General features: G+C 47.2%; 1 protein-coding gene across 1 annotated transcript; it reads left to right on the top strand.

Moving 5' to 3' along the window:
• Positions 1-705: 705 nt before the first annotated feature.
• Positions 706-15,659, top strand: cdc25b (cell division cycle 25B). The gene is made up of 10 exons (XM_046364668.1): positions 706-1,275; positions 1,538-1,623; positions 2,053-2,098; positions 8,462-8,503; positions 8,715-9,015; positions 9,891-10,106; positions 10,509-10,700; positions 12,426-12,575; positions 14,982-15,326; positions 15,484-15,659. Exons 1-10 carry the CDS (start codon positions 1,079-1,081, stop codon positions 15,622-15,624), a joined length of 1,716 nt encoding a protein of 571 aa, XP_046220624.1. The 5' UTR covers positions 706-1,078; the 3' UTR covers positions 15,625-15,659.
• Positions 15,660-16,284: the final 625 nt, after the last annotated feature.

Raw genomic sequence — 16,284 nt, forward strand, 5'->3', positions numbered from 1 at the left:
AGCAGGACAGCCGTTTCGCGTACTTGGCTTATATTCAGAGTAAAGGGCAACACCAGGTGGGTTTATGATGCTGACATAGGCTTTGGCAACACGGAATTAATGTGAGCACCACATACATCCTTTCTAATCGAAAGGTCCTGCGTACTTCCTTTGTTTATTGGGTGAAACTGTAAAGTAAATGAGAAGAGAACATGTTACATAGCCCTCATACAGTAAAGAACATTGTTATTCAATCAACTGTAATTTCTTAATCTATCATTTATTGTGGAGAGAAGGGAAGAACAAAAAAAAGGCTATTATTATTTTATGCTCTTAGTAGTTGGAAAGACAGCTGTGGCTTTATGAATGGCCTTGCTGTGTGATTGGTTGTGTTGGTCATGTGGTTATTCTTCAGCTGGCGCTTCAAATCTTCCGCGGGAAAAAAAAATCTATAAAAATTCTGCATCCCCCCTCGAAAGAAAGAATACGCATCTTATTGGCTACCCGTCATGATTTATACCGCCTATGATGCACTTTGATTGGTTCGTAGACATGTACGTTACGGGAAATGACATCCCGCCCCCTTTTTCCTTGAAAGACAAAAAAGCGGCGAAATAGGAACCCGCCTCTGATTGGCCGTGCAGGATGTAACGACGCAGCTGATTGGCTGAAATGATTGCCGCTCTTGAGTTTTTTTATATTTGATTTTGAACCTAAATACAGACAGCTGCATTTCTTTCTCAGAAGTTGAGTCGGACTGTCAGGGAGAGTACATCTTAATGCAGCTCTCTGACAGTATATCAAATATATACTTCCAGACAATATATATATATTTATTAATCGATTTTTGTTTGTTATTTTTTATTTTTTTAGTAAGACAGAGTCTGCAAACAGCTCGTCGTGGTTGTTTTTGTTTTCATTACTCTTCACAAACTAATTCTGCAAGTTCTTCATTTGGATGCTAGCTAACTTAACAGTAACATTAGTTGTTACAAATCTTTCCGATTTGTCTACGTTTAATGATTTTTGGACCTCCGAACTGATATCAGTATATCAGTATATATATATATATATATATTTTTAGCTAGCTTTGTTAAAAATGGATTTTAAAAACGTTATCAGCCCCATCACCTCTAACAACAGGCCCGACAGAAGCCACGGCCTTTCCTCACTGTCGCTGCCCGACATGGCTTCGACTTGCATCAAGAATCATCTCCTCTCTCCTGCTTCAACAAATGTACTGTCACCCGTCACTCATCTGGCCTTAAACATGAACAATCTAGCTGGACTTGGAAGGTAAAGAGGCTCTCATAAAACGTGTGTTGCTATTTTTTTGCCTAGTTGGCTATGTTTCCCATACTAGCTAACTGGTTGTGAACTGCATGGTAATCTTGGTTGGTTTGCTAGCTAACGTTAGGCTAGTTTGCTGAATAACATGACAAAAAAATGTAGCTGCTCTAGTTAACTAACCACTTGTTTATTTCAAGCCAATGAAAATGGATAACTTGCTGAATATTAGCAAAGTTGTCTGATGGTGGACCCGTTTTTGCTTTTACAGCCAACAATGTGAAACTCCCAAGAGGAAAGGACATGTGCCCCTCCTGAAGATGCCCTCTTTCGCCTCCGACTGCTCGTCTGATGCTGGTAAAACAACACAATACGATAGCTGCAAATGTTTCACCCCCCCAAAAAAGTGTAAATAAGATGGAGACCATAGCTTCCTACTTAAACTATGAACTGTTTCTTTGTTTTTTTGTTCATACCATTTAGGCCTTATATTTTGTCATGTCCCCTGTTCTTTTTAGTTCTACTCTTCCTTTTGCAGTTTGACCACATTGAAAGCCTGGGGGGTGGGAAATGGTGCCAGTACAGGACATTATAGGATTTAAATATTTAATTTACTTACAGGAAAAAAAGAGCAAACTACAGGATTGAATATTTTCTCCTGTGCCACCCTTAAGTTTAGGCCTGTGTAAATGTGTTCAGAATGTACATCGTGTAGTTTTAACAGTTTTTAAAATAGAAACAATGAACTAACAGCTAACTGGGACTTGTTTCTAAATCTTCCTCCAGGTCTTGGTATGGATTCCCCCTTAGACCCTGTGGATGTTGAGGAGAGGTAAATGATAGTCCTCATGTCTTTAACCATCAGTCTCTGTGGTAGCATTGGCATTTCCTTCCTCCCTACTACCTCTCTCCTCCATTTCCCCCTCTTATTCCAACTGCTCATGGCTAGGTAGTCCGTCTCATCTATTGTGATCTGGGATTAGGCCTACTGTCATTGTGCCGTTGGTAAATCTCCCCAGCTTGATGTGTCCATTTTCATTGAGTAAATTAGCAGATAAGATGATCATAGGTGAACATTCCTTCTGTTTCTCTTTTTTTGGGGGGGGCAGCAGAAGTCAATTTGATCACAGGAGTTGAGTGATGGGCTGATTTGGAGATGTTCAATATACATTCATTTCAACTAATGATTAATTTCCCCCATAGATGCAATACCATTCCTGTTGCCCTGAAGCAGACTGGTGCTGTTATGTAATAGGCCTATTCTCACTTCGCAAGCTCGAGGAGTGTCAAGAGTTTTCGTGTTACATCCTTTCCTTACCATTCGCCGTGGTAGGCAACACCCCATTTACCATAAATCTCACCGTAGCCAGTAAGCATTCACCTACGTACACAATCAGAGCAACTTTTATTCTGAAACATATTACCATATAAAATAATACAACCAAACCCAAGTTACAACAATCCACAAGCACATGCAGACAATTTTAAAAGGGGTTATTTTCTCAGCAGGTTAAATTAGCTGACTACACAGTGAACTCCTGCCAGCTAACGAACAACATGCTTAATATATATGCCATTTAGCAGACGCTTTTATCCAAAGCGACTTACAGTCATGTGTGCATACATTCTATGTATGGGTGGTCCCGGGGATCGAACCCACTACCCTGGCGTTACAAGCGCCATGCTCTACCAACTGAGCTACAGAAGGACCACATGGGCGAGTAACATTAGCATATCAATAATGAACAAACTAGCCGGCTTTACCTGGAACAGAGCAGGAGAGAGGGGAGGAGAGGAGGAGAGAGAGGAGGAGCGAGAGGGGAGAGAGAGGAGGAGAGAGAGGGGAGAGAGAGGAGGAGACAAGAGAGGGGGAGAGAGAGGAGGAGTGAGGGGAGGATAGAGTGGAGGTGCGGGGGGAAGAGATACTAATATAAAATATCCCGTAATGTTATCAGTGTCATATTATAATATAGGCTACCTAGCTAGGTGACATTAGCTAGCTACATTTAAATACTTTCTGCATCCTCACAAAGCTATTCAAGATGGCGCCGTCAGAGATGGTCTCCTCGCGTTCTTAGAAAACTGCAGTATTTTTGTTTTCTGTATCTCTCACTAGCATTTCACTACGTTTGCATTAACATCTGCTAACCATGTGTATGTGACAAATGTGGTCCTTCTGTAGCTCAGTTGGTAGAGCATGGCGCTTGTAACGCCAGGGTAGTGGGTTCGATCCCTGGGACCACCCATACGTAGAATGTATGCACACATGACTGTAAGTCGCTTTGGATAAAAGCGTCTGCTAAATGGCATTTATTATTATTATTAAATATCATTTTATTTGGCTGAATGCTGACGTTTGGCTGAACCATAGCTTGATAGGAACTCTTAGGCTTACGCTAGGTACCTTATTCAAGTAACCTTAGAACAAACCAGGCTTCTTTTGCTCAATGTCATTTGAGTTAATAAGCAAACTGCTGCAATTTCTACCTCCAGAAGTAGCAGTAGAGACAAGTTGGCAAGTTTACGTTGCATTGTGTAGCCCAGGCTTTTCTCTAGCGAGTGTGAAGACCCTCAGATATTTGATCTGCCTGACTTTTTGGAAGGCTTTCTGAGGAAACTTGGGATCTTTTATGGAGACATTTTGTCCACAGGCCCTATAAAGTTTGGAAATGGCTGCATTTTTCCGTGTGGCGTTTTATAGTGTTCGTGTTAACTCTGTCATATCGACGCCATTATCTACATAGTTAGTTTCATTGTCAGCTTGAGCCTATTATCTGTCTCCTGGGTCTCTGTGGGTAGGCTCTCTGTGGGTAGGCTCTCTGTGGGTAGGCTCTCTGTGGGTAGGCTCTCTGTGGGTAGGCTCTCTGTGGGTAGGCTCTCTGTGGGTAGGCTCTCTGTGGGTAGGCTCTCTGTGGGTAGGCTCTCTGTGGGTAGGCTCTCTGTGGGTAGGCTCTCTGTGGGTAGGCTCTCTGTGGGTAGGCTCTCTGTGGGTAGGCTCTCTGTGGGTAGGCTCTCTGTGGGTAGGCTCGGGGTGAATATTCAGACATCTGCCAATTTCTCTGAACACTTGTCTGCAGTATTTTGTCCATGAGGCCATTCATTCAGCTCCCGTACAGCTGTTTAATGGCTCGCTGCAGCTTTTTTAGGGGGGATGAGGGGGGTTGAAGTGTTTTTTTGTTTTTTTGGCACACTCATGACCTGTCTTATGGTTTGAATGGTGAAGGGGAGGGGGTCTCTGCGCCAGAACTATTGAATGGGGGCACCTCGTACCCCCCCCCAAGCCCCCTATAGTCGTTACGAGAACAAACTCAATCACCCCCCTTTTCTCCCCATTGAACTAGACGCACTCCTGCCCCCTCCGTTCTCCTCTCTGCAAACAAAGGGTCCTTGCAGAAGGGCTGAGGCCAGCGTTGTTCCTTCAGCAGGCAGACAGTAGATTAGCAGACCCTATCCTCTGTATCCCCCCCCCCTTTTCACTCAGCTCTCCTCACTGCTTATTTAGCATACAGGTGGGCATTGCTCTGCTGCAGAAAGAAATGGGAGGCACCACCCCTTTCACCTCTTCTCCAGCACAGGGCTGAAACCGCCTGGTCCTCTACCCCTATCTCAATAGAGCCAGCAAGGCTCTATTGTCGGTCTAACTGGTTTAGCTGCCAACTGTGGTGCTCTGTAGCTCACTTGGTAGAGCATTGGCACTTGCAACACCAAGATAGTTGGTTTGATTCCCAGACCACCATACATGAGCTTCAAAGCTGTTTATTTCCATTGTGGCCTTTGAATAGTGCGAGAAGAAGACATTTGGTGAGAATCACAAGGTGCAAACTCTTAAAGGGCCAGTGGTCTGCATTGGCCTTTCGTCTTAAAGGGCCAGTGGTCTGCATTGGCCTTTCGTCTTAAAGGGCCAGTGGTCTGCATAGGATGTGCAATTTTCAATTACAGCATTATCTTCTGAAGGCGCTGTATATTAAAAAAATAGAATAATAAAATGTATGTATTAGTTCGCTAACAAAGGTAGAACAGTTGAACTGTTAGGAATACACACCCTCCTGTCCGTCTCCAACAACACAGCCTGTTCACTTTGTTTTGATATAATGAAGTCAAATGGCCTGCCTGGATGAGATGCTTATGATTGAGTTGCCAATTCGTGACCAGGACCCTGTGTGGTGCACTACTGTTGACCAGGACCCTATATAGAACACTACTGTTGACCAGGACCCTATATAGAACACTACTGCAGACCAGGACCCTATATAGAACACTACTGTTGACCAGGACCCTATATAGAACACTACTGTAGACCAGGACCCTATATAGAACACTACTGTTGACCAGGACCCTATATAGAACACTACTGTTGACCAGGACCCTATATAGAACACTACTGTTGACCAGGACCCTATATAGAACACTACTGTTGACCAGGACCCTATATAGAACACTACTGTTGACCAGGACCCTATATAGAACACTACTGTTGACCAGGACCCTATATAGAACACTACTGTTGACCAGGACCCTATATAGAACACTACTGTTGACCAGGACCCTATATAGAACACTACTGTTGACCAGGACCCTATATAGAACACTACTGTTGACCAGGACCCTATATAGAACACTACTGTTGACCAGGGCCCTATATAGAACACTACTGTAGACCAGGGCCCTATATAGAACACTACTGTAGACCAGGGCCCTATATAGAACACTACTGTAGACCAGGGCCCTATTCCCTATATAGAACACTACTGTAGACCAGGGCCCTATATAGAACACTACTGTTGACCAGGACCCTATATAGAACACTACTGTAGACCAGGGCCCTATTCCCTATATAGAACACTACTGTAGACCAGGACCCTATATAGAACACTACTGTTGACCAGGACCCTATATAGAACACTACTGTAGACCAGGACCCTATATAGAACACTACTGTAGACCAGGACCCTATATAGAACACTACTGTTGACCAGGACCCTATATAGAACACTACTGTAGACCAGGACCCTATATAGAACACTACTGTAGACCAGGACCCTATATAGAACACTACTGTTGACCAGGACCCTATATAGAACACTACTGTTGACCAGGACCCTATATAGAACACTACTGTTGACCAGGACCCTATATAGAACACTACTGTTGACCAGGACCCTATATAGAACACTACTGTAGACCAGGACCCTATATAGAACACTACTGTAGACCAGGACCCTATATAGAACACTACTGTAGACCAGGACCCTATATAGAACACTACTGTAGACCAGGACCCTATATAGAACACTACTGTAGACCAGGACCCTATATAGAACACTACTGTAGACCAGGACCCTATATAGAACACTACTGTAGACCAGGACCCTATATAGAACACTACTGTTGACCAGGACCCTATATAGTACACTACTGTTGACCAGGACCCTATTCCCTATATAGAACACTACTGTTGACCAGGACCCTATATAGAACACTACTGTTGACCAGGACCCTATATAGAACACTACTGTTGACCAGGACCCTATATAGAACACTACTGTCGACCAGGACCCTATATAGAACACTACTGTAGACCAGGGCCCTATTCCCTATATAGAACACTACTGTAGACCAGGGCCCTATTCCCTATATAGAACACTACTGTAGACCAGGACCCTATATAGAACACTACTGTAGACCAGGGCCCTATTCCCTATATAGAACACTACTGTAGACCAGGACCCTATATAGAACACTACTGTAGACCAGGGCCCTATTCCCTATATAGAACACTACTGTAGACCAGGACCCTATATAGAACACTACTGTAGACCAGGGCCCTATTCCCTATATAGAACACTACTGTAGACCAGGACCCTATATAGAACACTACTGTAGACCAGGACCCTATATAGAACACTACTGTTGACCAGGACCCTATATAGAACACTACTGTTGACCAGGACCCTATATAGAACACTACTGTTGACCAGGACCCTATATAGAACACTACTGTTGACCAGGACCCTATATAGAACACTACTGTAGACCAGGACCCTATATAGAACACTACTGTTGACCAGGACCCTATTCCCTATATAGAACACTACTGTTGACCAGGACCCTATATAGAACACTACTGTTGACCAGGACCCTATATAGAACACTACTGTTGACCAGGACCCTATATAGAACACTACTGTTGACCAGGACCCTATATAGAACACTACTGTTGACCAGGACCCTATATAGAACACTACTGTAGACCAGGACCCTATATAGAACACTACTGTTGACCAGGACCCTATATAGAACACTACTGTTGACCAGGACCCTATATAGAACACTACTGTTGACCAGGACCCTAGGAACACTATTCCAGGACCCTATATAGAACACTACTGTTGACCAGGACCCTATATAGAACACTACTGTTGACCAGGACCCTATATAGAATACTACTGTAGACCAGGACCCTATATAGAACACTACTGTAGACCAGGACCCTATATAGTACACTACTGTTGACCAGGACCCTATTCCCTATATAGAACACTACTGTTGACCAGGACCCTATATAGAACACTACTGTTGACCAGGACCCTATATAGAACACTACTGTTGACCAGGACCCTATATAGAACACTACTGTTGACCAGGACCCTATATAGAACACTACTGTTGACCAGGGCCCTATATAGAACACTACTGTCGACCAGGGCCCTATGTAGTACACTACTGTCGACCAGGGCCCTATTTCCTATATAGAACACTACTGTTGACCAGGACCCTATATAGAACACTACTGTTGACCAGGGCCCTATATAGAACACTACTGTCGACCAGGGCCCTATGTAGTACACTACTGTCGACCAGGGCCCTATTTCCTATATAGAACACTACTGTCGACCAGGGCCCTATATAGAACACTACTGTCGACCAGGGCCCTATATAGAACACTACTGTCGACCAGGGCCCTATATAGAACACTACTGTCGACCAGGGCCCTATATAGAACACTACTGTCGACCAGGGCCCTATATAGAACACTACTGTCGACCAGGGCCCTATATAGAACACTACTGTCGACCAGGGGAATAGGGTATAATTTGAGGCCACCTACCTAGGTGGGGTCTTGCTTGGCTCAGTCACTGGTTCAGAACTTTCTCACTATAATTCTCTGACTGAATTGTTTGTCTCTGTCCTGCAGGTTTGACGAGGCCGTTGTGCAGTCTGGGAGAGTTGCCAACGAGTAAGTCATGTAGCTAGTCTCTCTCTCTCTCTTGGTTTCCAGGAGATGGAACTGGCTAGTCGTGGTGCAGCTGCCAACAACCAATCAACAATTTATTTTTCCACTCTTGCGCGAGTCGTTAGGATTATTAACATGGACAATCCTTGTCATGATTGATCTAGTGTCCATCCAGCGTTTTTCAACTAGGTTTGTTTGTTCGTTCTCTTCACAGTAAAATGCCAATCCGAAGAATCAACTCTCTACCACTGCTGTTAGGCTCCAGTCCGGCTCTGAAGAGTCCGGACCCAGAGAGCCAGCAGCACCGCTCCGGGGCCTTCGGACCCTACGGCTCAGTCCAGGATACAGCCGCCGCCTCTGGGCATGGTTGGCAGGGCAACAAGGAGAACCAGGAGGTGGGCTTCGAGTTTAAGAAGCCCGCCAAGCCAGCGTCACGCTGCCGTAGGAGGTCTTTCCATAGTGGAGGAGAGAACAAGGACTTTGCCCGTCGGCCCAACTCTGCCCCAGCCCTCATGGTGAGTAGAACAGGGTGACTGACACCATGTGGTGAGTAGAACAGGGTGACTGGCACCATGTGGTGAGTAGAACAGGGCGACTGGCACCATGTGGTGAGTAGAACAGTGCGACTGGCACCATGTGGTGAGTAGAACAGGGCGACTGGCACCATGTGGTGAGTAGAACAGGGCGACTGGCACCATGTGGTGAGTAGAACAGGGCGACTGGCACCATGTGGTGAGTAGAACAGGGCGGCACCATGGCACCATGTGGTGAGTAGAACAGGGCGACTGGCACCATGTGGAGTGAGTAGAACAGGGCAGGGCGACTGGCACCATGTGGTGAGTAGAACAGGGCGACTGGCACCATGTGGTGAGTAGAACAGGGCGACTGGCACCATGTGGTGAGTAGAACAGGGCGACTGGCACCATGTGGTGAGTAGAACAGGGCGACTGGCACCATGTGGTGAGTAGAACAGGGCGACTGGCACCATGTGGTGAGTAGAACAGGGCGACTGGCACCATGTGGTGAGTAGAACAGGGCGACTGGCACCATGTGGTGAGTAGAACAGGGCGACTGGCACCATGTGGTGAGTAGAACAGGGCGACTGGCACCATGTGGTGAGTAGAACAGGGCGACTGGCACCATGTGTGTGAGTAGAACAGGGCGACTGGCACCATGTGGTGAGTAGAACAGGGCGACTGGCACCATGTGGTGAGTAGAACAGGGCGACTGGCACCATGTGGTGAGTAGAACAGGGCGACTGGCACCATGTGGTGAGTAGAACCAGGGCGACTGGCACCATGTGGTGAGTAGAACCGGGGCGACTGGCACGTTGTCGTAGTTGTGAGTCATGATAAATTAAAGTTAACCCTTTGCTTCTCCCTCCCTCTAGCTGTCCCCACCCTCGTCGCAGCGCCTCAGCTCATTGGACGACAGCAGTCCCATGATCCTGCGCCGCTCCTCCTTCACCCGCTCCCTTAATGAGGATGACGATGGTTTCCTTGAAGTTCTGGATGCCTGTGAGGAGGAGGAGGAGTGTGACATGCCCATGGGGATGGCCAGCCTGCTGACAGCTCCTCTAGTGAGGGACAACACTGCAGTGGACTCGGTAGGAGCATCCCCTCTTCTACAGTGGCGTTGCCATGGAGATCCATGAAGAGTCTTCTGTATGGCCTTCTGTGGATATGACTTCATTTGTCTTTGGTTTTAAAATGACCAGCAGACTTTTGGTTTCGCTATAGAGCAGTCTGGAGGGGGCCCCCTGGGGCCATGTATTCTGGAGGCGGCCCCCTGGGGCCATGTATTCTGGAGGCGGCCCCCTGGGGCCATGTATTCTGGAGGGGGCCCCCAGGGGCCATGTATTCTGGAGGGGGCCCCCAAGGGGCCGTGTATTCTGGAGGGGGCCCCCCAGGGGCCATGTCTCCTGTTTTCACTACATTAGATTTGGTTGCTGCATATGTCCATCCATAGATCTTATAATTGAGTGCCAATCTAATCTCTTCCTCTTCAGCCGGTGGCTCGGTGTCGGCCGAGGGGTCTGTTTCGTTCCCCCTCCATGCCCAGTCAGGTGGAGCGCGCCCCCCTGAAGCGCCCTGAGTGTCCCCAGGATGAGAACACGCCGGTCAGGGTGAAGAGACGACGCAGCCTGGTGGAAACGCACATCACCAACGTGGACCAGGGCGACTGCTCTCCCAGAAAAATGGTATGTACCTGGTCAAAAATGGTATGTACCTGGTCCTCCTTCTCAATGTCTCCGCCCCTACAGTCACCCGGTCCTCCCTGCTCAATGTCTCCGCCCCTACAGTCACCTGGTCCTCCCTGCTCAATGTCTCCGCCCCTTCAGTCACCCGGTCCTCCCTGCTCAATGTCTCCGCCCCTACAGTCACCTGGTCCTCCCTGCTCAATGCCCCTCCACTAGGGGTCGACCGATTTTAATTAGGGCCGATTTTCAAGTTGTCATAACAACCAGAAATCAGTATTTTTGGGCGCTTTTTAAAATATTTTTTTATATACCTTTATTTAATCTTTATTTTTTATTTAACTAGGCAAGTCAGTTAAGGACACGTTCTTATTTTCAATGAGAAACGTTGGGTTAACTGCCTGGTTCAGGGGCAGAAGGACAGATTTTCTCGTCAGCTCGGGGGATCCAATCTTGCAACCTTACAGTTAACTAGTCCAACGCTCTAACCACCTGCCTCTCTCTCGTTGCACTCCACAAGGAGACTGCCTGTTACGCAAATGCAGTAAGCCAATGCTAGCTAGCATTAAACTTATCTTTATAAAAAAACAATCCATCATAATCACTAGTTAACTACACATGGTTGATGATATTACTAGATATTATCTAGCGTGTCCTGTGTTGCATATAATCTGACTGAGCATACAAGTATCTAAGTATCTGACTGAGCGTTGATAGGCAGAAGCAGGCGCGCAAACATTAATTCAAACATTCATTCAAACATTCATTCAAACAGCACTTTTGTGTGTTTTGCCAGCAGCTCTTCGTTGTGCGTCAAGCAATGCTCTGTTTATGACTTCAAGCCTATCAACTCCCGAGATGAGGCTGGTGTAACCGAAGTGAAATGGCTAGCTAGTTAGCGGGGTGCGCGCTAATAGCGTTTCAAACTTCACTCGCTCTGAGCCTTGGTGGTTGTTTCCCTTGCTCTGCGTGGGTAACGCTTTGATGTGGTGGCTGTTGTCGTTGTGTTGCTGGTTCGAGCCCAGGGAGGAGCGAGGAGGGGGACGGAAGCTATACTGTTACACTGGCAATACTAAAGTGCCTATAAGAACATCCAATAGTCAAAGGTATATGAAATACAAATGGTATAGAGGGAAATGGTCCTATAATAACTACAACCTAAAACTTCTTACCTGGGAATATTGAAGACTCGTGTTAAAAGGAACCACCAGCTTTCATATGTTCTCATGTTCTGAGCAAGGAACTGAAACGTTAGCTTTCTTACATGGCACATATTGAACTTTTACTTTGTTTTTGCATTATTTAAACCAAATTGAACATGTTTCATTATCTACTTGAGGCTAAATTGATTTTATTGATGTATTATATTAAGTTAAAATAAGTGTTAATTCAGTATTGTTGTAATTGTCATTATTACAAACATTTTAAAAAACGGCCAATTAATCGGTGTCGGCTTTTTTGGTCCTCCAATAATCGGTATCGGCGTTGAGGTCGACCGATTATGATTTCTCTAGTCTCCACCCCCTACAGTCAGCGTGTTTGAAGGGATCGGATTAAGCGAAGATACAATCTCTAATATTGTTCACATAATGAGGTGTGTTTTGGGATGCAAGGTGGTTTGTCGATCAAAGATTCTACTTTGTCTGACTGCAGAGATCTCTCTCTCTCTCCTCTCTCTCTCTTCCTATTCGTTCTGTAACCAGGGATCTCTCTCTCTCTCCCTCCTAGACGTTCTGTAACCACACTGAGATTGAGAAGCTGCTGGACACTAGTGAGTCTGACCAGGACGTAGAGCTGATCGGAGATTTCACCAAACCCTGTGTCCTGTCCACCGTGGAGGGTAAACACCAGGACCTGAAATACATCACTCCTGAGATGGTGAGAACTACTGCTGTTATATGACACAGCCATGTGTCTAATCACCCCTGGTATTCCCTATGTAATATAATAAATAATATATGCCATTTAGCAGACACTTACAGTCTTTGTGACCAGAACTGGCACCCTATTCCCTATGTAGTGCACTACTTTTAACCAGAGCGCATGGGGTGTTTGGCCAAGGTCCCGGTTCTTCTCGCCTCACAACCTCTAACCTGCCAAGCCCCTTGAGCTTATTTGACTAGTAAACACTCCTTGAACTACCTTTTAAATTTATTTTTTATTTATAAGGCCTCTAGTAATATATCGTACGGTAGTCAAATATTCAGTAGGAAGTTGTCGATTCTACATACAAAGAGAATATCATTTATTATCCTTTATTGCTCTTTCAGACCACCAGGTAGACCCTGGTGTTATGGAGACAGACCCTGGTTGTTATGGAGACAGACCACCAGGTAGACCCTGGTTGTTACGGAGACAGACCACCAGGTAGACCCTGGTTGTTACGGAGACAGACCACCAGGTAGACCCTGGTTGTTACGGAGACCAGGTAGACCCTGGTGTTATGGAGAGACAGCACCAGGTAGACCCTGGTTGTTACGGAGACAGAGCACCAGGTAGACCCTGGTTGTTACGGAGACAGAGCACCAGGTAGACCCTGGTTGTTACGGAGACAGAGCACCAGGTAGACCCTGGTTGTTACGGAGACAGAGCACCAGGTAGACCCTGGTTGTTACGGAGACAGAGCACCAGGTAGACCCTGGTTGTTACGGAGACAGAGCACCAGGTAGACCCTGGTTGTTACGGAGACAGAGCACCAGGTAGACCCTGGTTGTTACGGAGACAGAGCACCAGGTAGACCCTGGTTGTTACGGAGACAGAGCACCAGGTAGACCCTGGTTGTTACGGAGACAGAGCACCAGGTAGACCCTGGTTGTTACGGAGACGGAGCCTGGTGTTACGGGGGACGGAGCCTGGTGTTACGGGGGACGGAGCCTGGTGTTACGGGGGACGGAGCCTGGTGTTACGGGGGACGGAGCCTGGTGTTACGGGGGACGGAGCCTGGTGTTACGGGGGACGGAGCCTGGTGTTACGGGGGACGGAGCCTGGTGTTACGGGGGACGGAGCCTGGTGTTACGGGGGACGGAGCCTGGTGTTACGGGGGACGGAGCCTGGTGTTACGGGGGACGGAGCCTGGTGTTACGGGGGACGGAGCCTGGTGTTACGGGGGACGGAGCCTGGTGTTACGGGGGGCGGACCAGCAGACCTGGTTTAAACATCTTCTTACATTTTCTGGATGTATAGTTTTTACTGCTCTAGTGTTTATTATAATTATTGCTTGAATAACCTTATTTACTATTATCTATTGATTTATTTGTCATTGTTTGTGAGTTGCGCTGAACACTGAGAAAGTTTGCCAATTCCTCCTGTTTGGGATTGGTTGCCAACTGGCGATTTTGACACTGGTCATTCGGTGGCCACGTAGGCTAATTGATCGATCAATCGAGCAACGAGAGTTTAAATATCTGTCACGGAGTGCCTCCTTCCTCGCGTGGTGAATAGTGTAGGTTTAGAAGCATAGATAAAGAGACCAGATGTCTCATTCTGACAGGTTGCACATAAATGTCGATTTATGCATTTCCTGAATGTTTGATGAACCCTATTCCTGTCATTAAGTTAAAAATGGACAGTTGCATAAACATTTTTTAAATCAGTTTATTGCACAAAATGATTAAATTCATGGTAATACGAATGTTTTGCATATAACCATGCTGTTAAGTATTGGGGCTCTAACCTGGGACTAACCATAACCTGGGACTAACCTGTCTGTCCCTCAGATGGGTCCTCTATAACCTGTCTGTCCCTCAGATGGGTCCTCTATAACCTGTCTGTCTGTTCCTCAGTTGGGTCCTCTATAACCTGTCTGTCTGTTCCTCAGTTGGGTCCTCTATAACCTGTCTGTCTGTCCTCAGATGGGTCCTCTATAACCTGTCTGTCTGTTCCTCAGATGGGTCCTCTATAACCTGTCTGTCTGTCCCTCAGATGGGTCCTCTATAACCTGTCTGTCTGTCCCTCAGATGGGTCCTCTATAACCGGTCTGTCTGTTCCTCATAACCTGTCTGTCTGTCCCTCAGATGGGTCCTCTATAACCTGTCTGTCTGTTCCTCAGATGGGTCCTCTATAACCGGTCTGTCTGTCCCTCAGATGGGTCCTCTAACCTCTGTCTGTCTGTGGGTCCTCTATAACCGGTCTGTCTGTTCCTCAGATGGGTCCTCTATAACCTGTCTGTCTGTCCCTCAGATGGGTCCTCTATAACCGGTCTGTCTGTCCCTCAGATGGGTCCTCTATAACCTGTCTGTCTGTCCCTCAGATGGGTCCTCTATAACCTGTCTGTCTGTTCCTCAGATGGTGTCTGCTCTGAGCGGCCAGCTGCATCACGTTGTCGAGAGGATCGTGGTGATTGACTGTCGCTACCCGTATGAGTTTGAGGGGGGCCACATCAAAGGAGCCCTGAACCTCTACCAGGAGGAGCAGGTAGAGGAGTACCTCCTACGCACCCCCATCGCCCCCCTCTCCCCTGACCACAGGGTCCTCCTTGTCTTCCACTGTGAGTTCTCCTCGGAGCGAGGGCCCAGGATGTGTCGTTTCGTACGTGAGAGGGACAGGACGATGAACGCGTACCCTAACCTGCACTACCCAGAAATCTACATTCTGAAAGGAGGCTACAAAGAGTTCTTCCCTCACTTCTGGGTAAAACACAATCATACTTCTGGAACATTTTGATGGCTTTATCACCAATAATCAAAAGTGAATTTGTTGACATTAATATTTTTGTTTCTGTGGCTACTGTTTGGCTACTACACATTTTAATCGCAATGCATTGATGGAGACTCTATTTTAACTTCAGATGCAGTGTGAGCCCCAGGGGTACCGGCCCATGCACCACCAGGACTTTAAAGAGGACCTGAGGAAGTTCAGACTGAAGAGCAGGACCTGGGCTGGGGAGCGCAGCAAGAGGGGACTGTACAGCAGACTGAAGAAGCTGTAGCCCTACTGCCAAGCCCCCCCCCCCCCAATAACCCTACTGCCCCCCTCCTGTCACCCTACTGCCCGCCACCCTACTGCCAAGCCCCCCCCCAATAACCCTACTGCGCCCCCCTCCCTGTCACCCTACTGCGCCCCCCCTGTCACCCTACTGCCCCCTCCCCGTCACCCTACTGCCCCCTCCCCATACCCCTACTCCCTGTAACCCTACTGCCCCCCTCCCCATACCCCTACTCCCTGTAACCCTACTGCCCCCCTCCCCATACCCCTACTCCCTGTAACCCTACTGCCCCCCCTCCCCATACCCCTACTCCCTGTAACCCTACTGCCTCTAGCCAAGAGAGCTGTAACACACTGCCACCACCACTAGCCTGTACTACCTTGCCACTCTTACACTCCCCAGCCAAACCACTACAGCCTTCCAGTCTCCAGAGGAGTTTTTTGGGTGTTCCAGTTTTACCCCTGTCTTTTATTCCCAGTGTCTGGCCATCCCCTCTGACTGCAGAACCAAGAACTGGCCATCCCCTCTGACTGCAGAACCAAGAACTGGCCATCCCCTCTGACTGCAGAACCAAGAACTGGCCATCCCCTCTGACTGCAGAACCAAGAACTGGCCATCCCCTCTGACTGCAGAACCAAGAACTGGCCATCCCCTCTGACTGCA

The sequence above is a fragment of the Oncorhynchus gorbuscha genome, linkage group LG10 (assembly GCF_021184085.1).
Source record: "Oncorhynchus gorbuscha isolate QuinsamMale2020 ecotype Even-year linkage group LG10, OgorEven_v1.0, whole genome shotgun sequence".
NCBI lineage: Eukaryota > Metazoa > Chordata > Actinopteri > Salmoniformes > Salmonidae > Oncorhynchus > Oncorhynchus gorbuscha.

Excerpts from the sequence above, each read along its gene's own strand:
- cdc25b (XM_046364668.1), top strand. The coding sequence starts at position 1,079 with ATGGATTTTAAAAACGTTATCAGCCCCATCACCTCTAACAACAGGCCC. Across the intron at positions 8,504-8,714 it reads TCTGGGAGAGTTGCCAACGA|TAAAATGCCAATCCGAAGAA; the intron begins GTAAGTCATGTA and ends TTCTCTTCACAG. Across the intron at positions 12,576-14,981 it reads AATACATCACTCCTGAGATG|ATGGTGTCTGCTCTGAGCGG; the intron begins GTGAGAACTACT and ends TCTGTTCCTCAG.